General features: G+C 41.3%; 1 protein-coding gene and 1 pseudogene across 6 annotated transcripts; one reads left to right on the forward strand and one right to left on the reverse strand.

The window, feature by feature from the left end:
• Positions 1–1,637: 1,637 nt before the first annotated feature.
• On the reverse strand, positions 1,638–18,646 carry LOC146361217 (signal transducer and activator of transcription 1-alpha/beta-like). 6 transcript variants are annotated; one of them, XM_084921063.1, is made up of 25 exons: positions 18,516–18,646; positions 15,915–16,045; positions 15,032–15,176; positions 14,851–14,946; positions 13,156–13,242; positions 12,984–13,062; positions 12,505–12,596; positions 12,171–12,322; positions 11,537–11,695; positions 11,345–11,437; positions 10,923–10,982; positions 10,812–10,832; positions 10,625–10,715; positions 10,456–10,497; positions 9,701–9,790; positions 9,500–9,598; positions 9,272–9,407; positions 8,907–8,962; positions 6,008–6,105; positions 5,780–5,919; positions 5,327–5,515; positions 5,166–5,241; positions 4,989–5,085; positions 3,033–3,083; positions 1,638–1,996 (listed from the first exon to the last, which is right to left on the reverse strand). In XM_084921063.1, exons 2-25 carry the CDS (start codon positions 16,040–16,042, stop codon positions 1,964–1,966), a joined length of 2,310 nt encoding a protein of 769 aa, XP_084777189.1. In that variant the 5' UTR covers positions 16,043–16,045; positions 18,516–18,646; the 3' UTR covers positions 1,638–1,963. The 6 variants fall into 6 exon arrangements, with proteins under 6 accessions (XP_084777189.1, XP_084777191.1, XP_084777190.1 ...); XM_084921065.1 differs by lacking the exon at positions 3,033–3,083 and having other exon boundaries at positions 6,008–6,102; XM_084921064.1 differs by lacking the exon at positions 3,033–3,083.
• A 4,870-nt stretch (positions 18,647–23,516) lies between these two features.
• Positions 23,517–24,959, forward strand: LOC146361218 (uncharacterized; annotated as a pseudogene).
• The last annotated feature ends 2,196 nt before the right edge of the window (positions 24,960–27,155 follow it).

The following is a 27,155-nucleotide window of genomic DNA, read 5'->3' on the forward strand; positions in this document are numbered from 1 at the left end:
AGCATCTGTGTTTTTAGTCTGCATTGTTTAAACTTTCATCTTTGTAAAATCAGTTGCTCTGTTGACAGTACATTAGGGCTGCCACGATTAGTCGACTAGTCACGATTACGTCGACTATCAAAATCGTCAACGACTAATTTAATAGTCGACGCGTCGTTTGAAGCTTTAGGACGCAGGAAGAAGTAGGATTTAAGAGTGTAATAACGGACTGAAACAGAAGATGGCAGCACTGCATGAAGAAGGATGACAGCTGCCGTTAAACCCCGAAGAAGAAGAAGAAGCTGTGTCCCAGAATTCATAGCGCGGCCCTGCTTAGTTTCCAACAATGGCGGCAGCTAGTTAGTTTTAATATTACTCTTATTATTCTTTCTGGGTCACAAAATAAACGTTTAACATATTTTCAGGCGAGAATGTAGCTGTGTAAACCTCAAATATCTGCTCAGTTTATCAAGACACCGCATATTTTCAAAAGCGCTCCGACGTTTTCGGAGACGTCTGTTACCCACTAGCTCGATAGCGAGCCGGGGGCAAGGCTCACTAGAGCCCGTGAGAACACCGGACTCCCGGCAAATTGTTTTCAAACCCACCGCCGTCTTTCGCTATTCAGGTTAAACATATATAAGTCACTTAGATAACTTAAAAATGTTATTGTTTGGCTTTTTTAGTATTTTATTTGTTCCTGAGTAAATCGGTTTGGCTGAGATTAAAGTTATAGTTTTTACACACCTGAATAAATGTCAAAAAGACAACTGATTATCAGAAGTGTGAGATGCTTGAGAATATACTCCGGTGTCCCGTTATACTTTAGATAAACACTTAAAGCTGTAAGCTAATGATAGTTATATAAGAGCAGATGCATGCTGGTGCAATAAACTGTACCTTTTACGTCCAATGGATGCTTGAAATGATTAGTCAACTAATCGCAAAAATAATCGGTGACTCGTCGACTATCAAAATAATCGTTTGTGGCAGCCCTACAGTACATGTATCAATAGTTATGATTACACACCCAGTTGATACTGATGTTACTTGGCCCAGTTTAGAAGCAGCTGAAAAATATCAGTGTAAAACCTGTAACCTTAACAGTGTGTTAGTTCAGTTTAACCTCCGAAGACCCGAACTCTTTCATGGCATGCCTTTTTAATTTCTCTTTGCTCTTTGGGCTGATTGGGACCTGATGAATGTAAAAACAAACAATTAGCAGATTTTTTTTTTTTTTTTACCCGATTTGTTTCTGAGAAAAATGAGATCCACATAAGAGGACATTTGTTTTGTATTTTGATAGAACAGTGGCAGCATAACGTCCTCGTAAGTGGATATCTGACCCTTGTAGAGCAAAATTTTGTATTTTGGTCTAGACAACCCAAAATGTGATGTCCACATATGTGGACGCCAGGTGCTAGGAGGTTAACTTAATTTTATACTTTTTATATAATTTTATAGCAACTGTTGTTTTAATGCTTTTTATTATAAAGGTAAAGACCAGACAGTATTACTGAAAGAACCCTAACCATCAAATGATGCGATGGTGGGGAAGAAGAACTCCCTTTAAACTGGAAGAAACCTCACAACAGGATCAGGGAGGGGGTGAGTGAAAGAGTACGTTTTTTATACCTTAAAAACAAAGCATCACTGACTCATTTTAATACAAGCATTTATTATTATACTGATAAAATGAATCCAAACAGTCATTTATGATGATCATTTCTCATGAAGCAAGCAGAATCCCATTTTAAATGCTACAGTTTTACAGCAGAGGATACTGAGGGCTTTAAAGTTCACAGTTGATCAAAAAGAAACACTATGTACAAATAAAAAGGAGAAAATTTTCTCCTGTTTCTGAAAGGTGACCGTGCTGTCAAAATCATACAGGAATCTAAGAGTCGAGTACATAACCTGATGACCTCTGGTGAAAAGTACAGTACAAGGAGAAGAATGAAGGTCAAAGGAATATGACTTCCCCTCAGTTTCCATCTCGAAAGTCTGCTGCACTCATCTGAAAAGAAATAAGTAAAATTTGATTTATTTTTTAATTTTTAATATAATTCCAAATCACAACAACAGTTCCCTCAAGGCGCTTTATATTGTAAGGTAAAGAACCTACAATATTACAGAGAAAACCCAAAAACCCAAAAGACAAACTCTTGACACAAAACGTGCTGGCAGTTACAGGGTAACAGGGTTAGCAAGGAAGAAGAGCTTCATGCTTTTATTATCAATGTTCTCATTTCAACAAAATTGAGACAATTTAGGCCAAAATACATCTGGGAAATATTCTCAGCTACATGAAGAACAATGTGTCCTGTAGCCAGTGGTCTAAATCACACAGTACAGAGCTCAACATCATAGAGGCAGACTGGATTACGTGAAAAAATACAATACTGAGACCAAGCGCAGCTACCGACTCAAATAAAAATAAAAACAGACAGAAACCAGTCAAAACTCATGTCAAAAAAGGGTCAGAAACCAGTTCAAAGTCATGCTAGAAATGGGCCAGAAACCAGTTCAAAGTCATGTCAGAAACAGGTCAGAATCGAGTTCAAAGTCATATCAGAAATTGGCATGTCAGAAGCCAGTCTAAAAACCAGTGGTGTAGTTTAGTTTACTGGTTAGCAGGCACGCATGCCTTATAGCTGAAAGCTTGGGTTTGGTCGACCAGCAATCCTTTGCTTCATCTTTCCTTGCAGCCTCTCGCCCACCTTCCTATCAAGTCTTGACTGCTAAATTGCAAATAAATGTTAACATCTTTAGAAACCCTTCCAAAATCATGCTGGACCCTAAACTTTGAAAATAAGAACGAGGAGGGCTGTCCGAATCATGGACGGCGTTGTCCTGTCAGATGGATTTTTTTTTTAAAGAAGAAAAAAAAATGGAAATAAACTTAATCTACCTGGGTGGCCCACACAAGTGAGGATGATGTACTAAACACTTGAGGGAGTTTAAACATTAGTATGGCAACATGCAGAAGGTGTGTCAAAGCTACACCGACTCAACTTTAACACACAGCAGCGCAACACTGAAGCTGCATCTACCTGATGGTCAAAGTCTTCGAGATCCAGCAGATTGTTGGCCTGAAAGCAGACCTAGAAGACAGACAGAAACATTGTAGAGGGATAGACAACAGGAACAGCTGATGCAGTAAAGGGGGGCTGGAGCCTGTCCCAACAATAGAACCTGGTGTCCATAAAAGGAAGTCCCTTTTCAATGACATCATGCAGTGCCAAGAGGAAAAAACAAAACAAAAACTGTTTCTCCAGGGGCAGAAGGTCATTTATACTGCCGTGTTTTTAAAAAAGAGCCAAAGATTACTCAAAATTTCTCTCTCTTTTCATCTCTAAATGACATCAGAGTGTAAAGATTCAGCGCCAGCTGCTTTCAGACGCCATCAATATGCTCCTTCATCATTTCTAACTGATGGCCAAGTGAGGGGAATCACTGCTGATGGGTTTTGGACAATTGTCCCCATTCAGAGCATGCAGAGCAAATTTCCATTAATTTGCATCTTTGCGTAGACAGAAGACAACAGTAACATGTTTTAGGACGTTTGATCTTCAGGTTCACCCTCCTGGTTGTACCAAACTTGATGGTCTTGCTGACAGGACCTCTCGGTTTTGTGGCGACCTCGTTCACCAAAAAGTAAGTACACACACACACACACACACACACACACACACACACACACACACACACAAGAATGGAAACAATGAAAGTGAAGATGAACCAGAATCAGTCCAAATCCTCGGGCTCCTGCTTGCCCGCTGCAATCTGCATACTGCCACAAGGTGGTGCTGAAAGGGCCATCCACACAGAAAGCAGCAAGGTGGTTACTAGAGAGTCAATGACAACCAGCAACTTCAAGTGATGATGGGTAAAACTGAGGATTTGAGGACACATGACCAATAAGCATGTGATATTAACTTGTCCGCCATTTTGTCATTGTGACGATGTAGGATCGAGCAAATAAAGTTCCACTCACACACGCTTAGAGACCAGTTGTGAGAGAGAAATGAATTGTGATAGTTGGTGGGAAAATAATTGCTAAAGCCTCAGTTAAACGGACTGACAATTTGGTCCCTGACAACCACCTGTTGCTAGGGAAAAATGCGCATTGCCCATCCGATTGGCAAAGACCTCCTCGTGAGCAGTTGGACTTGTCTACAGACATTGCCCAACTGCTCAAGATCGTTTGCCTTCAAAATAAAAGCTCTGGCAAAGGGTGACAAAGAGTGTCTGTGAAGGTTCTCAGTCATCCAGGTCATCATAGTCTAAAGAGCTTGGAAAGAAAAGCGTCTGGACTTAAAGCCACTTCATAAACGCATGGCACAACATAGAAGAACCTCCTCCACGGGACAAGACTCAGCTGTTCATCTGCATCTAAAGGACAAAGGTCGCTCTTTTAAGGATGCCAATGTTCACATTTTGGACAGAGAAAACCGATGGTTTGAAAAAGAGGAGTGAAAGAAGCCATCTATGTCCACTGTGAACGACTGTCTTTGAACAGAGGCGGTGGTTTACAACGCAAACTGTCTGCCATCTATACTCCAGTTTTGAGATCCCTTCCCAGACACCTTAACGCCCACTCACACCCTGGGCCATCTGACCTCAGTAAATCACATGATAGGGTGGGGCTGGGCTTCACAAGGGGTACACCCGAAACCTTGGCTGATTGTGACCCACACCGTTTTCACACCTTGGACTGTGTGATTCGATAGAGGATCAATTGGGGGTCCATGACCCCCTTGTGGACAATACCACAGGGCTGGGACTCTCCACCAATTGCTCTTAGAACTGAAGAAGCTTCTTGGATAGGAGGTGAAACATCTTAAAGAAGTCCAGACGCTTTTTTTTCCAAGCACCCTAGGTTACAAAGATTGCAACTTTTACTTTGAAGGTGAACAGACTTCATTTCTGGTTTGCGTTGTACTTTTTTGAAGTTTTACTACTGCTCGGCTAATACCAAATTTATAGTTTAAACAGTGCTGACTCACCACAGCGTCAATGTCTCTGGGGCTCACGTACTGCTCCAGAGCCTTGTAGTCGTCCGGAGACATCGGCATCATGTTGTCCTGTAGCCTGGACGGATGTCTGAACCACACGGACACAAACTCTGATTACACGTTAAGTCTTTCTCTTTAGTCATGATGCGTTTGTTTCTCTCTGCTTACACTTCTGAAACCGAAATGAGCTCCGTCTTCATGTAGCCAGTCTTGTCCGTGTCCTCAAACTCCATCGGTTCAGCAGCTGGAAGGTAAATGAAGCTTGGATGAAGGTCTGCAGAGTATCAGAGTATTTATGGGTGAAAACCAAACGTGATGGCAGCTCTTACCCTCTGATGGTTTGGGGTAGTACTTCCCAAAGGCCTTGTCTTTGGGTATGTTGGGGTAGAGGAAGCGAAGCGGGTTCTCTGGGATGTTTTCCGCTGCCATTACCTTGTAGGTGCGGATGATGTCGGGGAGCGAGACGGCGGAAAGCTCCTTCTTCGTGTACGGCTCCACGGAGTGGAAGACCGGCTTGTCTGCATGGAAAAAGAGACCGAAGATATTAAATCTGAGGACTAAACCTCCTTCAAACTTACTTCTTGCACAGGACATCAAGGCTATTGGTTCATGTGGTTTGATTTGAAGTCGTAGAGAAATCTCCCAAAGTAAAAATGTCTCGTCAGCCACTAGAGTGCAGCCACATCTTTAGAGACGTTTAATCATGAAAACCTTCAAAATTTCAAGTTTTGTGCTGTTGAAAGTGTAAATGAAGGTCAAATGAAGTGACTTCATCTCATTACCGTGGACGTCGTGTTCGATCCAGGTGAAGGTGATGGCTCCCTCTCGGCTGCTCTCGCTGAACCTGAGCAGGAAGGTGCCCGGACACTTGTCAGTCAGCAGAGCCTTCTCCCTCTCCTTACTGATGAATCCCATGATGCAGCTGCAGGAGGAGAAAACAAACAAACTCACGTTTACCGCTTAAATTCTCCCCCCACGGACTCTCACAGCTTCACTAGAGCACCACTCACCCATCGTTCCAGAGGGACAGCAGGTGTCTTTTGATCAGATCCAGGATACCTTCAATCCACAACCAGAAAGGGAACGCCTTCTCGTTTGCGCTCTGCTGCTGGACGAATCAGAAAGTCTGGTTCAGTGCACGATGAATAAAAGTGATTAGAGGCGAATATTTGTTGGCTCAGATCACGAGGCAGCTGCTCCAGAGTCAAGGCTTTGGAGCAAGCTGCCTGAGGAGGCTGCAGCCATGGGAACGTGGCTCAAGCGTCAGTTATACTCAAAGCTTTTAAAGATTGTTTTAATGTTATTTGGGAGTAAACTTAGGTCCAATAGAAAAGAAGCTGATGACAAAGATACCCACTTGTTAGATGGATATAGATGCAGACACTGATATAAATACACTATGTTACCAAAAGTATTCACTCAGCCATCCAAATCTTAAAATTCGGGTGTTCCAGTCATTTCCATGGCCACGACTGGATAAAATCCACCACCTGTGCATGCAGACTGTTTATACAAACATTTGGGTCGCTCTGAGGAACTCAGTGAATGAATGACTGAATGAATCCAGCATGGTATCGTGACAGGATGCCACCTGTGCAACAAGTCCAGGCATGAAATTTCCTTACTACTAAATATTCCATTCAGCTGTGGGATGCAGACTTTCTCCAAAGTCAATCACCAAAGACTGCCAATGTAAAGTGTCAGATGCAGTGGTGTAAAGCACTCCACCACTGGACTCTAGAGCAGTGGAAACGTGTTCTCTGGAGCGAAGAATCACAGTTTTCAGTCTAGACCAGGGGTCGGCAACCTGCGGCTCTTTAGTCCTTATACTGCGGCTCCGCGTGGTTTGGGAAAATAAATGACAAGTATTTAGCTGAAGTGTATTTTTTGTGTTAGTTCTTTTTAAACTTGTAGTTCTAAATTGGAAGATTATTGTGATTTTGAAATATAAAAATAAAATTATATTTTATTAATTTTCGTCGCTCAAAATAAGCGTCACACTCGCGGAAGCCGCTATACCCGCCGAAACGCCGTGCATTTACCAAGACTTTCAACCCCACGTAGGCCAATTATGGATCTTCGGATCCACATTATGTCAGCAGCTCCACCGTGAACTATGTTAAAAACAAACACCGCTCGCGCCTCACAGATGACAGCTTACAGTCCTGCGTAAAGATGAAAGTGACTTCACTGTGCGCAGAGGTTCAGGAGCAGAAGTTCCATTGTAAACATATCACAGCAGACCCGACGATGTTTCCATGAACACGCTTTTCGGCATCTCTTTATTGACCACTTTTCACACACGGTTGCTGTACGCATGCAGTCGGCTGTAGCTTTTCAGCTCATAGCCCGACAACACAACAGCAAAGAGAGCACAGACTTTAAGGTGGCGAGGTGTGATTGCGGGTGCCACTCAGGTGCGTCCGCCTCCCATGCAGCGGCACTGCAGACCACGCCCCGCCACACACATTTACCAGGTAAAATAAATATAAGTAAATAAATAAATATTTATGCAAATATTTATTTTTCATTTTTTTAGTAAATAGCCTGCATTTGTATAGCGCTTTACTAGTCCCTAAGGACCCCAAAGTGCTTTACACTACATTCAGTCATCCACCCATTCACACACACATTCACACACTGGTGATGGCAGCTACATTGTAGCCACAGTGCACTGACAGAGGCGAGGCTGCCGGACACTGGCGCCACCGGGCCCTCTGACCACCACCAGTAGGCAACGGGTGAAGTGTCTTGCCCAAGGACACCACGACCGAGATTGTCGGAGCCGGGGCTCGAACTGGCAACTCTTGAGCCACAATCGCCCCGTTGCATAGTAGCGTAGTGCTTTTTTCCCAATTATTTTTTAAAATTCAGGTCAAGGCTCTGCTACACTCCAAAAGCCCAAAGGCGATATAAGGGTGGCACACAACAGTTTTTCTTTGCTACATGGATCATTTTCCTTTTTGTTATAGTTCTTTAAGAGTTCAAAATGTGTTCATTACATAAATAAAATGTAGTTTTCTCTGTAGCACTTCATGGATTTCATAAGCAACACACTTTAGTTGTTCACACAAAGCATAAAGGTAAAAAACAATATATACAGTGTTATCTTCATTTTAGATGTCAAAAAGTATTTGTGGCTCCCAGTGTTTTCCTTTGCGTAGAAACCGGGTCCAAATGGCTCTTTGGGTGTTAAAGGTTGCTGACCCCTGGTCTAGACGGTACTTGTCTGACTGCATTGTGCAAAGTGTAAAGTTTGTTGGAGCGGTTATTATGATGTGGGTTGTTTTTCAGGAGCTGGGCTCAGACCCTTAGTTCCAGTGAAAGGAACTAAGAGGGTTCAGCATATCAAGACATGTTGGACAATATCATGTTCTCAGCTTTGAACAGTTTGCGGATGGTCCCTTCCTGGTACAACATGACTGTGCACCAGTGCACAGAGTAAAGTCAATGAAGTCAATGAGTGAGCTTGGTGTGGAAGAACTTGACTGGCCTGCACAGAGTCCTGTCCTCAAATCAACAGTTTGACCTCACAAATGTGCTTCTGGAAGAATGGTAAAAAATTCCTCAAAACACTCCTAAACCTATGGAAAGCCTTCCCAGAAAAGATGAAGCTGTTATAGCTGCAAAGGGCCAACATCATATCAAACCTTATGGATTAAGAATGGGACGTCACTCAAGTTGATATGTGTGTGTGAAGGCAGGCGAGTGAGTACTTTTGGCAGTACAGTGTATCAAACAGTCTTTACGGACTTTATTTTTATTTGTAACTATTTACATCAACACCTGCATAATTGCATTTTTTTTTAACCTTTGTGATTGTTACGTTGCCCTCTGAGTCTCCTGGTTTTGAATATAAATGAAATCATTATCAGCTGGATAAATGAGGCTTATCAGACTATGGCTCACCTTGCAGAACTTGGTCCAGGGGATGAGTCCCTCCGGGTTCCTCTGAGCTTTGGTTCCTTCACAGAAAAACAACCAGGTACAAACATCTGCAGGTTATTCATGTGTGCTGCAGGTAGAAGTTTATTAGCACAGCAGTGACAGTCGGCCATTTGTTGACTTTGAGCCATTCGTTTTGGTCTGCAGCTTTCTGAGCCTCAGATCGTCTTATATTTCATCAGTAGTAAAGAAACGACAGATTGAGGGTTAAGATCTTTAGTTATAGTTAAGGTTTAAGCCTGTTATGAATAAAACAGAGACTTTAAAAGATATTTAGTGGCCTTAAATTTTCTTAAAACGTTACCACATGTTATTTTTGTGCGTCTCACCGAGCAGTTTATCAGCGAGCATGTTGAGCTGCTCCTGGTTCAGGCCTCGCTTGGTGACGGAGGAGAACTGCCAGCTGAGCACCTCGGAGAGCTGAGACCACTTCGCCGCAGGAGGGGAGAGGAAGAACTTCAGGTTCTGGAAAACATGACAGTTGGAGATCGGTAAGAGACAAAAACAAGGGTACGTGGAGGTGCTGGGAGCGGACTGAAATCAAAGCGTGTTCTCACTTTGGGCTCCGTGGTCAGCATGTTGTACCAGAGGATGGAGGCCCAGCCGCTGGGTAGCTGGCAGACGTTCGAGATGACGACCACGGGCAGAGAAATGGCCTAGAAATAAAAAAATGACAGGAGGAAGCAGCAGGGTTTAATCTCCTCTATCAACTCCAGTTTAATTCTGAGCATGAACAAAGGGCAGGCGGCGGGTCTCACTTCAAGTTTGATGTCGAGTCCGGACTGGTTGAGCTGCAGCTCCGACTCAAAGCTGAGCGAGTGGAGCTCCTCGGTGACGATCAGAGGACCCTGAACACCCAGAGACACACTCAGCTTACCCAAAACACACAAGACCCTTCCCCAAGCCTCTGCAGGAAGCATGCAACGTTCCTGTAACTAAACTTAACTCTACATCACCAATCTACACGTAAAACCATATCAAATGTAGTTTACAATCTTTCTCCAACAAAACAAACTATGTGTCCATATCCGTCCTTACGTCACATTTACAGAGGTTACATATAAAGTGAAATAAGGTTCCTCATATAGCTATGTAAGCTGTAATGCGGGACAATGAATTCTTATCTTTTTCTAGTGTGCATTACATATAAAATGATTTTTTAGGCCACTGTTAGTTCTATAAAATCCCTTCAGTTTTTTCTAAAGAACTTTTATTTTGAAGCATTCGCACTAACATGCCCTGGGAAGCTGAAACGGTGATTTTCATGTGACATTCAACCTGGACAGTATTACTAATTTAATGGTTATATTCCACCACACAAGAGAATAAGCGCAGAGAAGGAGGGCGCGCTCCTACAGCTAAAGAAGAGGAAGAAAAAACATCCAGGTAGACGAGTGTGTTGCATATTGAAGGCCTCTATGATGACTGTAAAACAGCCAGTATGTGACCTGCAGTCTCAAACACACAGAGCAGGTTTGTGTACTATATGGAATAAAGTTTTAAAGGCTCTTACGTCATTTGTTCTGTTTCCAGGTCCTTTCTGTTCTTTGAGTTGCTGTATGGAGATTAAGTTGGAAAGGCATCACTATTAGGGTGTCTAAGAAATCTCCCTAAATAATAAAAACAATATATAACCAGTGGAAGGGAATACTGTGGGTTTAATACTAAGACACTGATTTTACCAAATGTCTGAACTCTGCTGCCAGACTGCCGTTGGACTCCTCCATGTTCATGACTTTGGTGTTTGTCCCCAAAATGTTAAACCTCCTGAACCTGATCCAAAGATGATCAATGGAAAGCTATTAATCAGCTGAGTTACTGAATAACACCTTATATATTCCAATGTGTATGAATGGATTTCAGACGTACCCTTTCTTCTCTGTAACATCCCTGAGGAAAAAAAAAAGTGTTACATATTTGGAAACATGGCAGCATGATGATGATTCAAAGCGGCAAAAGCAAAGGTGAGAATTTGCTTACTTATCAAACAGGGCCTTGACTTTGAGCTGGTAGTTAAACTCTTGCAGTTTCACCAGAAATCTGAACAGAAAGGAAACGAGACTGAAACAGGAAGCTGACGCACACCAACGGATAAACATCACCTGACGCAATTTCTGCGTTTTCATTTCATTTGGGTACAAAACAAAGAAGGAAAAATTCTTATTTTATTTATTTTGTGGGAAGGAAGAACTCTCTTTTAACAGGAAGAACCCTCCAGCAGAGCCAGGCTCATGGATGTATAGATAGTATGGATACCAATGTTGGTATTAGTGGTTTTATTTTTTTTTAGAAATTATATAAATGAGAAATTATATGAATTATTATATAACTTATATAAATGTAAAAATGATTTAGTGGTCAGGGCAGAAAGACACATAAACACTTCACATTTAACTTCTTACCGAAGTTTCACCGTAAACTGGACGCCTGTTTTCAACACCAGTGGTCTCTGTGGGTGGGTGGGCATGCAAGGCTGCCTCTCTACAACTAGAGAGCTTCACACAGATCAGAATCCAGGTTAACAGCCAATAATAACACTCCGCTATAATAATGATAATAATAATAATAACAATAAGGAGTGAAGGGTTTCATACTTGGACAGCAGGTTTTTGAGGAGCTCCAGAGCTCGGGCTTCCAAGTAAGCCTTCTTCCCTGTGATGGGGTCGTTCTCATAAGTGAACTTCTGCTCCAGCTCCTGCAGCTTCTTCAGGTGCTGACGGACCTGCTGCAGACTCTCCGCTACTGCCGTGAACCTGCAGGAGGGCGAGGACAGAAGATCAGTTAACACACCAACATAAAAGGTTGTCAACAGATGAAGCACCCAGTCGACCGAGGAACTGTTCATGAACTGGACCTGGATTACTTTTGGTTCTCCATTTACTTTCAGTCATTTATCTCCTCCATTTAGGATCTTTCCATATCGTTTAGTGACCACTTTCATCTGTTTATCTACCATGTAACGTCTTTTATCAAACTATTTTAACATCTTATTAAACCCCTTTAACCTTTCTTCTCAAACAGGTTCACATCCTCGCAGGTGTTTAATCAAAGTGAACTGATGAAAAAAAACTGATGGAAAAATTAAGAGGTAGACGATGAGGAAGGTGAGGGAAATATTAAATATAGGTGGAAGAATGAAAAAGACACTAAGATTGATGGCTAAGCAGAAGAGGAAGTGAAGAAAGAGGCGATTCAAGAGGAAGAGATGGGATGGAGAGGGCGGCTCACCAGTTCTGCAGCTGGTCCACGCAGGCGTTGGGCGGGCCACCGATACAGGCGATCTTCTGACGCTGCTTCCAGTCGGGCAGCTCCTCGGAGATCAACTCTGCCAGCAGGGCCTGAGTGACGTTCAGCAGCTCGTTCAGCCCGAGCACAGCGTCCTAAAAAAAATCAAAACAAAAAAAACCCCCACACCCAAGAGTCCATCGCATCAGTCACATCAAATGTCCTGTTATGGCGTTTAAAACTCCTCAGAAAGAAAAAGTTTATAAGATCAAAATGACTTTATTGTTACAGCCCAGTGACCTCAAAGGGATTATATGTTAGTCGTGTTTCTCGTCACCTGACGCTTGGCTTTCAGCTCAAAGCACATCCTCCCGACTGTCATCTTCTCCTTCTCCAGCTCCTTCACCGTCATGCCGTTCATTTCATTCTCTGCGGAGGAAGAAGGAAAAAAAATCCACACAATTAAAACTTGGAAGCAACATAGATGAAATTTTAAATGAAGTTTTAAGAGCATTTAATATATGTCAGTTTGGAAAAGGCCTTTCACTCTGTAATTTTACCAATGTGAGCTACTTTGTTCCAATTTTTTAAGATCAGATCACCGCATTTGGCAACAAGTGCGCTTTAGCTCAAAACCTCAAAACTCAGTCAGCTCTCTGAAATTATTTCTCTGCCTCCAAGAACTCAAACTGCCCCTTGACATGTTGATCTTCACTGTATTACCAAAAGTATTTCCTCAGCCATCCAAATCACTGCAATCACATTTTGGGGTTTGGCTCTACAGCTGAGCCTGAACGAGTTTGCTGATTTCCTCACCTCTGTTCTTCAGTGTGTTGACTTTGAAGTCGTACTCGTCCTGCAGGTCTTCTACGTTCTTAATGTTCTGATCCACCACCTGAAAAAGTCAAAGGAACCGAGCCCGTTAGAGATTTTCCAGCAGAGCCGGGCCAACCTCGAGCTGGGACCTACACGCTGCGTATAGTTTTACCTGGACTATGTGCTTCATCTCTTTCACTTTGTTGTCCAGCTTCTGTTTCTCCACCACCATGGCCGACACTGCCCCATCAGTCTCATCCTACCGAAACAAAGGTCACACATTTTAACGTCTCCGAAACAGAAACAGGTTTAGACTCTTCGGGACCTTGAAAAGTAAAACTGAATTCAGGTATTAATTTAGACATAGAGGTTGACGTTCTGCTAAACAACGAAATCAGATCAAGATTACACCCACTCCAAGTGTCTCAATCTTAAGACAAAATCCGCTCTCCTTAGCTAACATTAAGCATCATTATCACAGAGTATATCGTAGTTTTGATAGCAAAACTGCATCAATCTTAATGTATGTGGTGTAGATGAACAGAAACCCGTGCTGCTACCCTCATGTTTGATCAGATTTCTAGATAAGGCATTTAAAAGTAAAAACAAAGAAGAGGGAAGAAAACCGAGAATCGCAAAACATGCTAAATAAAGAAGGAACACTTGCTGTAGTTTTAAGGTGTTCAGACTTTTCAGGTACTTGACATGTGTTCTGACTTGTAGACGTATCACTTGGGTCATGGTTTTGTCCACTGATCTGTCTGCATAGGAGCAAATTTTAGCCAGTTTCTCATCAGGGCCAAAAACATCACTCTGGGATCGATCAGGATATCACAGGCAAGTATTTCCTTTTCCAGGCATGTCCCACCGGGAGAGGCCCCAGGGCAGAACCAGGACACAGCTGGCATGCCTTGGTGTTCCAGATAAGTGGAGGAGGTGGGTGGAGATGGCTTGGGAGATGGAGGCCTGGGCATCTCTGCTTGGGCTGCTGCCCCCGCGACCTGGCCCCGGATAAGCGGAAGAAGATAGATGGATGGACAGATGGTATTTCCTTTTAAATTAAAAGTAATTTATCCCACAAGCGTTGCAGTTTTATACATGACCAAAAAAAAATAAAAAATAGGTATAAGGGGTGTAGTGAAGTAGATCCTTTCCAATTCTTTCCATCTTTTAGATCTAGTAGAAGGTCGTTTTAATGTTCTGATTACGGCTCGTGGCTGTGAAATAGAAATTTCTGTGTAAGAGTGGAAAGATATCATGCAGATGAAAAATTACTGGGAAAAAAACAAAAAAAGGATGATTTTTTTTTTTTTAACTCTGTGAGAGTAAGAGAATATAAACAGCATGAAGATGAAATGGTTTTTATAGCTTTATTTAATGCACTAAAGTTATAGTACATAAGAAAAAAAGCTGATTCTGAGGTTGTTTCTGTTGATTTTTCATTTTGAAGAATCAGAACTCAGTCCCTGTGTGCATATTGGGCTTTGAGTCATAGAGCATGCAGACATGTGTACGCACCGTGCATCAGCATGGTTTTCGAGCATTCAAGCAGCCATTAAGTTGGAAAAGTAATACAATTCTTATCATTTGTTCAGCTATTTTTGTCTTGAAAGCATCTTTTCTCTTGCTTTAAGTTGCATCTGGTGGGATTTACGATGGTCTACCAGCACCAGAAGCTGGCTGTAATCCACCTATAAGCTGTTTGAATCCTGAACACTCGTTTATAATTTAAACCCCAGATGTGTGAGCCTAAAAGTAAATGTGTATTTAAAGCCAGAGTCTGATTAATGGAAGGATTTAGATCTGTCGGGTGTTATTCTGCTGTTATAGTTATGTTCTAACAACGAAACCGAGCTGCAGCTTTTACCTCGGTGCTCTTTGCAATCTCCAATATCTTCAGCTCCTCCTTCAGGTTTCTGGAGATGATCATGGCCATGTGGACGGGATCTTCCTGGAAGCGATCCTGGAGAGAGAACCGCTCGTAATTTTAGTTACATAAAGGAATTTAACCTGCCTCACACAGAAGTGTTTCGAATCCAGGGTCGGACCTGCAAGTTCCTCTTGATCTTGCGAATGTTGTGCTGCAGCAGGAAGTTGTTCTCCAGAGCGAAGCGGCTGTGTTGGTCGTCCAGCTGAGCGAGAAGGTCGTGGAAACGAACTGTGGCCAGAGAGTCCTGCATGGCCACCGTGTCCCTGAGGAGACCACAGTAAGTTTTTGAGTAGCATGAACAGAAGACGCTCAGTTTGGGGTTAGCCTTGAAAGGGTTACAAATTGGTTTTCAGCAAATGCTGTGCTTCAACAAAACCTTTATCCAAATATTGAGAAGCCCATGATTATCAGTCTCATTAGCTCAAACACTTTTGCTTTGGTCTGATAAAAATCTAGCAATGGAACCGTTAATGAACAGATGCTGAAATGATGATGAAGGACAGGTATTTCTGCGCTTTTACAACCAGGATTTTATGGGCTGTGAGGACTTTTTTCCCCACATGTAATTAACTTTGTGCAGCTGAACCAAAACTCTCAATATGCACAATCCCTGCATTGTGGATACAATGTCGTGAAGCTTTCCATATCCTTGGTGACCCTGTTGTTTTCCAGTGCAGGACCATAGATCCAGATCCATGTCCACAAGTGTGAGCTCGCTTCTGTTTGGTCTACGATGCCGATACAAATGCACCTACAGTTTTCTTTTCCATCAGGACATCCAGTTTAACCTTTGCTTTGATTTACTTTGCAACCTTTGATTTTCTTGTTTTAGTGTTAGTTATTCCTCTTTTTATTGTATGGAGGGGATATGGCAGATAAAAAAAATTCAGGTAAATCAGTACAGGTATTACAATAAAAACAACTTTTTAATGGTTCAAACGAGTCGATGAGAAAAGTTTGCCAAAAAAAAAAAGACGCTGCCCTTTATTCGGACTTCTTACCAGTCGATGCTTTCGATCCACTTGCTCAGGTACTGCCGGATGTCCATGGGGAACGAGTCATCGTACAGCTGATCCACCTGCTCCAGGTACTTGCTGTCCAGCATCTGAAGCTGGCCCCACTGCGCCATCTTCTGGTGAATGAAAGCAGCTCTGTCAGGACATTTTTTGCGCGATGTGGCACAGTCTACGCAAAAGACGGGAGAGTCTAAAAGCTGCATTCTTACTAATGACCGGCAGGGGTAACCTGTGAGGTAGCTTCTTCGCCTGCTCAGTGATGCCAATAAAATAAACTCTCTTGGTGCGTTTTTTCACTAAAATCTGTATTTTCACATCTTGCTAATTAAACATGAACTTAATTTTATTGCTTTTTATATGTGTTTGTGTCAGAAATAAGAGGTAATCAGTGCCACTCAGTTTCAAAACAACAGGCCAAATTGCTCAGCTTCATGATTTTCCTAAAAAAAAACAAAAAAAAACCAGAAGGCTATATATATACACAGGCTTTTCTACCGAGCATCAGGCAAGATTATTCACCATTTTAGTTTCACAGATAAGAAATGTTAAAGCGTTTTTTCTGTCATACATATCCTGTTTCGTGGTGGATGTTCATATGAAACATGCACCAGAGCCTCAAATAATGAGGACAGTGTATGTGCGAGTAATCGCTCTAGCCTCAGACTGCTCTAAATACTCAGTTTCAATTATTTATTTTCCTACTCTTTGATCTTTATGATGTCATGGAGGGCACATATCTCTAACATGTGCAACAAAAGTCTTGATAGTGAGGGGCAGCCAATCAGAGAAAAGTCATCTTAAAAGTGAAGGAGCTAAAACAGCTTAGACAGAGAATGAACTGGAGACCAAGTATGAGATAAATAAGGATTATTCTGATCTGGGAATCATGCAAAGCTACTCTAGCAGTGTCCAGGAGTGAAAATATGGAGCTGGAAATAAGCAGAAAAAGTCTGATTTTATATACTTTTTCACTGGTGTGTCATCAAAGACTGAAGAAAACCCTAGCTGGGTTATTAAACGCCCACAAATGCAGATCATGTGTGTAAATTTATCGACATGTATGTCACATTTCTGTCTGCAGTCTTCAGCTGTAGACACACAACAGTTAATAAAAACATACAGAATCTATTATCATGAGGCTGTGAGATAAAAGTGGCAGAAATCTGAGACTTTTTAAAAACCCTTTAAAGGGAATTTACGCTTTTTGAGAATTCGCTAGACGTGGATACTCAGTTAAAGTTTATATACAGTGTAGATGTGTATAATAATCCTGAATAAATAAAGGAAACATTTTTAGTCATTTGTTCAGAGCTTGGTTTTCCAAGAAGTCATCTTAAATCCATAAATATATGAGGATAATTCAATAATTTGAAGATCTAATTGAAAATATTTTTTTATTTCTGACTCTCCTTGCATCACTGTGGACAGAAGACAAAGGTCAGGAAGCTCCAAAACATTGTTCTCACTACAGAAAACCAGCTGCTTGTTTACAGTGTGAGAAATTGTGAAATGATAAGTGCTGACTCGAGGATTGTCACGGGCTGCCACCCGCCTCCTTCCTGGCTCAGTTGTGCTCTGACTTAAGATCAGAAAGTAAAAACAAAGAAAGATGTGTGTGTGATGATGTAAAGGAGCATCCAACACTGATTTCTGTTAAAAGCAGCTGGATTTCATAGACACTGAAGCTCAAACTGTAATTAGCTGCGCAGATTAATTCCCATATTGTAAAACAGGATTGTTTGACAGCTAAAGAAGAGACAAATTAACCTTTTTGTTGTTTACTTTTTTTTTTTTAAATCAAACGCAATCTTATCTGTATTTATCTTGTTCTAAGTGGCTAAACCTGAATGTAGGAGGCGTCTAAGGTCAGCTTAGGTTTCAATTTCCCCACAAATGCGACTCTGCCTCCAGCATCAGTTAAAAAATATATCATTAAGAGTATTTAAACGTATGTGTATCTATATATATATATATATGACCTAATTCCACATTCATAAGACGATCATAGCCAATAAATCCATTTCACAGCTTTAATTCTTAATCTTTCTGGTTCCCCAAGTCACTTAAGGCAGCCCTGTGGTCCTTTCCAGCTCTCATCAGCCAAACTCTAATCGGTAATGTGTCTTTTTTAAGATTCAAGCAGAGCCCCTTATTTTAACGTCTAACAATACAAGACTCAATAGATTCTCTATATGTTGGTGCCTCACCTGAGAGATCGGCATATACAATAATTCATCTGGTGTTACACATCGACTAAGATCCCGACTTTTACACGGGGTCGACAGGTAATTATTTACGTTTCTGACCCCTAATGGTTGGAGGTATGGACGTAAGCGTGTAAAAAGTTAAGATTTGATTTAAATAACGGCTACGGACAGATACACAAATATTAACACATACACAGAGGAACGCTTATATCGCGTAAACTGCCATCAAGTGTTTGCAGGAGTCGTTTTTTTTAAGCATTACCGATTAGCAACGTCAAGTTTAAGTGCTCTCCTAGCACGGCTTGCTGTGTAAAAGGGTCACAGATGCGATTTATATAAAACAACGTCACCTTTTGAACATGTAAGTCGTGTAACTTACCTTTAATGTAAAGGTTACGTGTACAAGCTTCCACGGGAAGTAAGTTGTGTTTCCGAAAACGCTTGAGTCCCTAAATGTGCCTAACAAGCCACACAGCTCTCCTTACCTTTTTTCTACTCCAGTGGCGCAGCTTACTTTACGGAACACTATCAGCCAATCACCGCACACCATTTACGACAAGCCCCCGCCCTTTTCCACGAGACAGCCAATCACAAAGAGGGAAAAACGGCTGTTGTTGACAGCTACCAAGCATGCCTAAAAAAAATACACAGGAGTTTTTTTGTTTAAAGCTGCCCCTGTAAGCATAACATCAAGAGTCAAGATGTATTTTCTCATTGTACAAAGTCAAAGAGAACGACACTGTACATAAAATGTATTTTTAATTTAGTTTAAAGCAACATGACGCAGGCTTTTCGGAGGGAGAAAGTCAGTACACAGAAGAGCCGAGAGTGACCACGTGTTTTCAGAGAAAGCGAAAGCTGCAAGGACGCCTACAACTCTGAAACTGAAACTTAACTTAAAAGTTATGTTTGATCGTTGACATGTGAAAAAATTCTGGAATAAGAAAGTAATAACTGAAAATAAAAGACGTATTTGAAAAACATAACAAAAAAACTAAACTTTAAAAAAAAAAATTATTGTAGTCTAAATATCAAAAGTTATAATCTTGTACCGACAACAACAAGGTGCTAATCACTGGTTTTAAAACGTAATTATTTCACTAATATTTATTCTTTGTAGTTCTTATATTTTACAAAGTTGAAAACTTCAATGGAGTACAAAAGTCTTGACCCAGCCCACATTTCTTCCAAGAAGTCAGAATTTCCTGTAATTTTCTAAGTGGTTTTGAGCAGTATTTCCCCAGGCTTTCCAAAGACCTCTCAAAGTTTTTCTTTGGGCATTAGCTACATTTCCACTTCACTTAAGTCTTTCAGAGGAAAAAAAGAAGTGGTAGATGCATCTGGACCTTCAGCTGATCCATCTAATGTTCACTGAAGCCTCATCAGAAATGGTCTCAGTGGAAGGTGGCTGTCAGGAAGCCATTCTTAAACAGGAAGGGAAACAGGAAGAAAAGGCCTGAACTGAAAGGAAGTGGAAACCAGTCTGATGGAGTGATGAATCCAGATCTGAATGTTTATGGTTCTAATCATCATTAGTATGCAGACCGGTAGACAGAAAAGAGGTACAGTGAGTGTTTACAGTCATCTGTAAAACATGGTGGAGGCTCCGACATTGTTTGGGCTGCATTTCAGTCAACGATATTGAAGATCTTTGTCAAAACTGATGAATTATCAACATAGAAAAGTACCATCAAATTTTGATCCAGCATGCAATACCATCTGGAAAGCATCTGATTGGAAACAGTTTCATTTTTCTTCATGACAATGATCCAAAACACACTGCCAATGCAGTAGAAACATACCTGGATAGACAAAAAACACAGAGTGGAACACTATCAGTCATGGATTGGCCTCCCCAGAGCCCGGACCTCAACATTATTGAAGCAGTGTGGGATCAGTGCTTTCAACACCATCCAACCCACACTACTGAGAGGGAAGCTGGAGGGAGCCGGAGTAGGCAAACAGCTGACTGCATGGACCATCGACTACCTTACCAACAGACCACAGTATGTGAGGCTTCATGACTGTGTGTCCGAGGTGGTAATCTGTAGCACGGGGGCACCACAGGGCACGGTTCTCTCACCTTTCCTGTTCAGCCTTTACACTTCAGACTTCTGTTATAATTCGGACGATTGCCATCTACAGAAGTTCTCAGATGATACAACCATCATTGGATGCGTATCAGACGGGAATGATCAGGAATACAGGGGGGTCATCAGTGACTTTGTTGGCTGGTGTGAGACCAACGTACTCCAAATCAACGCCGGCAAGACAAAGGAGATGATCATAGACTTCAGGAGGAAGTCACCCCCTACAACACCGGTGAACATCCAAGGGAAAGACATTGAGATAGTGGACTCTTATAAGTACCTGGGTGTTCACCTCAACAATAAACTGGACTGGACTACAAATACAGACGTCCTGTATAAGAAGGGCCAGAGTCGACTCCACCTGCTGAGGAGACTGAGGTCCTTCGGAGTCTGCAGGACTCTGTTAAGGACATTCTATGACACTGTGGTAGCATCTGCCTTTTTCTATGCAGTGGCCTGCTGGGGGAGTGGATGCATGGACAGGAACAGGAGCAGGATTGACAAACTGGTGCGGAGGTCTAGCTCCGTGCTGGGATGTCCCCTGGAGTCTGTGGAGGTGGTTGGCGAGAGGAGGATGTTAGTAAAGCTGACATCCATCATGAACAACCCACATCACCCACTGCATGAGTCTGTGAGTGGGCTGAGCAGCTCCTTTAGTCAGAGACTGAAACACCCTCGCTGCAGGAAGGAGCGCTTTCGCAGATCATTCATCCCAACAGCAGTTGGACTCTATAACTCCTCAATCACGATGTCATAAGTCACTGGACACTGTGAACATCCACGGTCACCACTTCATGCATAATGGACCTTCCATGTGTATGGACATGTGCAGATATATATGTCTGTATATGTATACATATGTATATTTAGTGTGTACATGTGTGTGTGTACATGTCTATAAATAGGAATAGTAGTGGTACAATAGTTATGTTAATTATTTGCAGTATTTTATCTGATTTATTATGAGAATGTCATGCCTGATCATTTGCACCCACAACATCAAAAATGGGGGGCAAAAGGGAGGCGATCGCGTTTAATCGATTATAACACGAGGTCAGAAATATAAGTGCTGACATGAGTAGCGTCCACAGAAACCTCTGAATCTCAGCTAAAACTCATATAAACCAAGTCTACAAACACCAAACAAAGCAAAGACACCAGACAGTTAAAAGAGCAGTTACGTCACCATGAATCTGTGGACAGGTAATATCCATATCTTGATTTATGATTTTCTGGAGTTAAATGGGAACCAAAGCATATTTTCAAAGGTGTTATATGCTATAAAATACTTTTAAAAATTAGGTGAGGGAAATAAAAAATCTATTTTTCTATGTTTGAGTCACAGTAACTTTGACATAGTAACATCTGCAGTAATATTTACAGCTCTGATGACATCTCACCAGCAATGTTCCCTCTAATTTTTCACGTGTCTGAGCGAACACACAAACTCCCTGAGCGGACACTTAGACCACTGTGAGCAACAGCAGACGTGTGCACTGTGGTCACGCCAGCATCAAATCCATCCAAGTTACATGGTTTATTAAAATAAACAAATTACAGCGTTTACATTTATGTTAGACTACTTTTAATTAACTGCTTTAGCCCACTTACAATGAAAATTTAAAAAAATCTTGTTCATGACCTGTGTAGGATGTTAACACTATTGGAAGTAAAAATAACTTGAACTCCTTTCTTTCTTTTTCTTTTTTTATAAAGCTCTGACTTGTATTATGAGTCTGTGGTCTGGGAGAGAGTCCTGTAGCTCTCTGTCTGCAAAATACAGTAAATAATGACCAATGCTGGGCAATTAATTATATAGTTACTTCTTCAAAAAAGTTACTGAGTTTTGCAAACAAAGGTTTTTGCAGCTGTTTACCTAAAAATGCAGCCAAGGCGGGTTTTTTTAAAATAAAAATAAAAATAAATAAACATTTCAAACTATTTACAGAACAATCAGCTGTTCTGCATCAAATCTGATGCCACACAAATTATTTGTGCCACTCCAAAAAATAATTTCTGTCCACTATGAGATAAAGAAGAACAACAGCCTGATATCTGCAGGCCTGACAACAGGAGATGTATCACTGCTGTAACACCTGAAACATTCAGCAGTCGCCTCGTGGTTCTGACACACACAACAAAACTATTGACTGCACTACACACTAACTACACAAGATTTGTACTAAACGTTGCAAATCTCTCACATCTCAAAACACCGCCGTCACTCCTAAAACTTCCCCCTCCCTAAACCACTAAATGCCATGTTGCCATATCATTTTTTGATTGGTCGACATGGTACATTTTTCGACCAATAGGAAAGGCTGGGGTTTTTGGTTTTCTTTTTGCTCACAGGCGGAGAGTGCTTTCCAGCGTTTTCCTTATAAAACAACGTTTTTACAGTTTCTTCCCGCAATAAATATAAAAACCAAACATTGCATATATTCTTTTTATCATAACTCTGGTTTTACGTGGCCTATCAACACAATTTAAAAACTGGTATAAAGTCCACACTTTTTCCGTTAATTCTTCCGTCTGTCCTGCTCACATCTCCAATGGTTGTACACGTTGTCATTAACGTGGCTTCACTCCACATCAGCCGCTTTGCTCGCTAAAACACCGGTGTCGGCACATAAGGACGCTGTCATAGCCTGTCAGCAACGTTGATTAGCTGTGTATATACGAATGTGAATCGCATTCTTGATTGGACTATGGGATAAGGTGACATCGTTCTGATCCCATACAGGAGCAGCCAGTCACTTACTGACTAACACTGCAAAACAGAATTGTTAATGTATTTACTTTAATTTCAATTCAGGTTAGATTTTTTTTGTGCGCAACACAGATTTTTTGTGCGCAGAGATCGTGCCAGCAGTGCGCAATTGCGCACGCGCGCAGCTTAGAGGGAACATTGCTCACCAGTGTTAGCTTTATTTTGACACCAAGACTGTTTACACAGAGTTTGTAATTGCAGAGAAATACATTTATTTTGGTCATTTCCTTTTCGAGCAGGAAGCTCACCCTTCTTGTTATACCCTTTAGATGAATACAGAGTTTTTAATTAAATACATATTCTTTAAATAATGTTCCCTTTTATAAAAAGTAGGATAATTAAAAAAAACAAAACATTTATTATAGCTCTGTCACGTAGAAAAAAACTGTCTTTTTTCTGTGGTCTGTTATATAACATTAGGGGTGTTCGTGGCAATTAACTTTTTAATCGACTAAGCGGGTCAAGTAAGAAACACTTAAATATTAAGTTAAATTTGAAAACTGTTTAAATAAACGCCAACATGTATCCAAGATTACGGCAACCGAGACAAAAAGATTTCGCCGCCTCTCCTTCCTGCCATGGCCGGCCAATTTCTCCAAATGGCCTCTTCTCCATCCAAAAGGCATTACAGGAGAGTAGAAATGAAAACAACCATCTCCAGAACAAAATTCGACAAATTGAAGAAGAAAAACTTCACCTGGAGAAGAAGTGCTTACAAATGGAAGCACAAAACAAACACCTGGAAGAAACACTACAGCGCCAGCCCGACATCAACATTATTAATGAGGGCTGGGGGATCAAGTTTGCTCAAGCCAGAGAGCAGATTGTATTCCTCATCAAAGAAAATAAGCAAAAGAGCGCTGAAGTTAAAGAAATGTCCGAGCAGCTTCAAGGCAGGAAAGCGACAATTGATAAAATAGAGTGGGATCTGCAATACATGGACCAAAACAATCGTCTGCTCCAAAGAAAGCTTGATGAAGCTGAAGAAAAAAATAAAGAAGTCCTCCAACAGAAGGAACAACAGGACACAAAGCAAAAAGACCTGCAGCGCGAACTCCAAGGCATGCAGGAAAAGTACAGAATGGTGAAGGTAAGGTTGGATCAAACACTGCGCCAAAATAATGACCTCCTTCAAGAGAAAGAGCAAAAGCAAGAAAGGCTGACAGAAGAAAAGTGCATCATCAAGGACTTTGAGAGTAAAAATCAAAAGTTGCAAGAATTCTGTAATGAACTGAAGGTCAAAACAAGTGAGCTGGAGGGAGAAAAGGAAACACTGGAACAACGATGCTCACACATGCAGAAAAAGATCGATCAAATGGCAAAAAATAACTCAGAGATCATTAAGGGGATATTGTTGGAATTCAACAACTTGAAGCGGGAAAACACAGAAATGCAGGCCCAAAAGCAAAAGCAAGATAAAACGCATGAAGACCTGCAGTGTACGCTCCGCGATATCCAGAAAAGAAATGAGCAGCTAGAAGGCATGCACAATGAAGATCAAGTGAGAAATGCAGACCTGCAGAAGGCAAAGCTGACACAGGAGGCAACATCCAAAGACCTCAAAGAAAAGCTTGAAGAAACACAAGCAACATTAGAACAGGTGGAACAAACATGCAAGAAACTTGAGAGGCAAAACACAGAAACCATCGATGAGTTGAGAAGCCTCATCCTGGACAAAAAGGCGCTTGTGGAAAAGTCCATGAAAAAGAAGAAAAGATTCTTCTGCTTTTTCCGGAAGAGGGACAATACTGCTTCTTCAACCGATGTAGCCTCGTCTTGCTCCACCTCTGTTCACCCCCCCAACCAGTCCCGGCAGTTGACTGCCCCCTCCTGAGCCTGGTTCTACCGGAGGTTTCTGCCCGTTTAAAGGCAGTTTTTCCTCCCCACTGTCGCCTAGTGCTTGCTCAGAGGGGATTGTTGGGGTTTTCGCTCCTCTACCTTGTTTCTTTATTTACTTGTTAACTTTTTGCTCTTACTTCATTTAACATTGTTTCTTTATTTACTTGCTTGTTTAACTTTTTTTTCAACTTATCTAACAAAATAAAACAGTTGAATTTATCCTTTGAGTATTGTTCATCTAATCTTTACAGAGTTTTTCCAAAACACTTTCAAACATTCAGATCTGTCTTTCATTTTCTTCTTGAAACCTCATGAACGGTGAACTAAAAACTCTGGAACATGGTTTGAAACACTGAAATTGTTTCAGCTGAAACTGGCAAAGTCATACGTGCATGTGTGAGTGTCACAAGTGACACGGTGTCACTAGTCCGGTCATCATGTTTAGGCTCATTCACTCCAGAATTATTTAGGCCAAATCTTTAAAACGGTGTCATTGCACACACATTTCAATCACACAAATGCAGGATTAAGCTATATAGTTTATGTCTTCCATATTTCCAACTATATCCATAATCACATACTGTGTATGCTACCATTGTATATAGTGTATTATCTTACTTTTTTTCATTGATTGTACTTATTTGTATTTTTGTATTTCCTTCTGATATCTGTACCTGAGCTGAGGTGACGCAAAAATTTCCCCATTGTGGGATCAATAAAGTCTTATCTTATCTTATCTTATCTTATCTTATCTTATCTTATCTTATCTTATCATGTTGACAGAAAACAGAACAGAAGGCAGAAACATCCAAAGAAGAGCTTTGAATGTCCTTCAAGAAGCCTGAAGAACTATTCCTGAAGAAATGACAGATTTCGATAAATCAATCACCTGTTTCTCATTATCCTGCTAGGAACCTTCTAAAATAGGGGTGTGGAACTCCAGACCTCAAGGGCCAGGTCCTTAGACATGTCCTTGATCCAACACAGCTGATTTAAATGGCTAAATTACCTCCTCAATATGTCTTGAAGTTCTCTGGAGGCCTGGTAATGAACTAATCATTTGATTCAGGTGTGTTGACCCAGGGTGATATCTAAAACCTGCAGGCTGGCCCACCGGACCTTGAGGCCTGGAGCTCCCCACCCTGTTCTAGAGGCTATCATGAAGTTGCTGAAAGCAGTGCATCATCCACCAACCAGTTTGACCGGTAGACAAACTGCAAAGGGTCCAACTGGTGGCCTGTAATGTCCTTCACATGGGTTAACACCAGGTGTTCAAGGGATTTCATGACCACAGACGTCAAGGCGACAGGCATACATGCCAACCCTCCTGATTTTTCGGGGAGAATCCCGAATTTCAGTACCCCTCCCGAAAATCTCCCGGAGCCACCATTCTCCCAAATTTCTCCTGATTTTCCACCCGGACAACAAAAATGAAAAACCATATCCCAGAATTCATTCCAGCCATTTCCAGTTTCCAACAATGGCGGCAGCTACTTAGGTTTAATATTACTCTTATTACTCTTTCTGGGTTGCAAACTAAACTTTTAGCATATTTTCAGGCGAGAATGTAGGTGTGTAAACTTCAAATATCTGAGCCGGCAAGAACAGCGAACTCCCGGCACATCATTTTCAAACCCCCACGGTCTTTCGCCACTCAGGTTAAACATGATATATGAGTCACTTAGATAACCTAAAAATGTTATTGTTTTTTACTTTTTTCAGTGTTTTATTTGTTCCTGAGTAAATCGGTTTGGCTGATATTAAAGTTATTAGGCAAGGCAAGGCAAGGCAAGGCAAGGCAAGTTTATTTGTATAGCACAATTCAACAACAAGGTGATTCAAAGTGCTTTACAGAGACATTAGAAACAAAAACAAATAAAAAGCATGATTTAAAATTGATTAAAACAAGCAGACAAACAAACTAACTAATTAACAAACAAACAAACAAAACAGTATATAAAATCAAAGCAGATAAAATCAGAACAATAGATAAAATCAGTAGTTAAAATGTTAGTTTTGAAATTTAAGCTTAAAAGTGTGGATTTGGTGCTTTATTCAAATGCAGCTGAGAACAGGTGAGTCTTCAACCTGGATTTAAATAAACTGAGTGTTTCAGCTGATCTGAGGCTTTCTGGGAGTTTGTTCCAGATATATGGAGCATAAAAGCTGAATGCAGCTTCTCCGTGTCTGGTTCTGACTCTGGGAACTGATAAAAGACCGGATCCAGATGACCTGAGGGATCTGGAAGGTTAGATACGATTAGATTAAATAAAACTTTATTAATCCCTTGGGAGGGTTCCTCCGGGGGTTTTCACACAGC

Source organism: Perissodus microlepis, chromosome 23, assembly GCF_051167445.1.
Source record: "Perissodus microlepis isolate ML-2025 ecotype Zambia chromosome 23, ASM5116744v1, whole genome shotgun sequence".
In the NCBI taxonomy this organism is placed as follows: Eukaryota; Metazoa; Chordata; class Actinopteri; order Cichliformes; family Cichlidae; genus Perissodus; species Perissodus microlepis.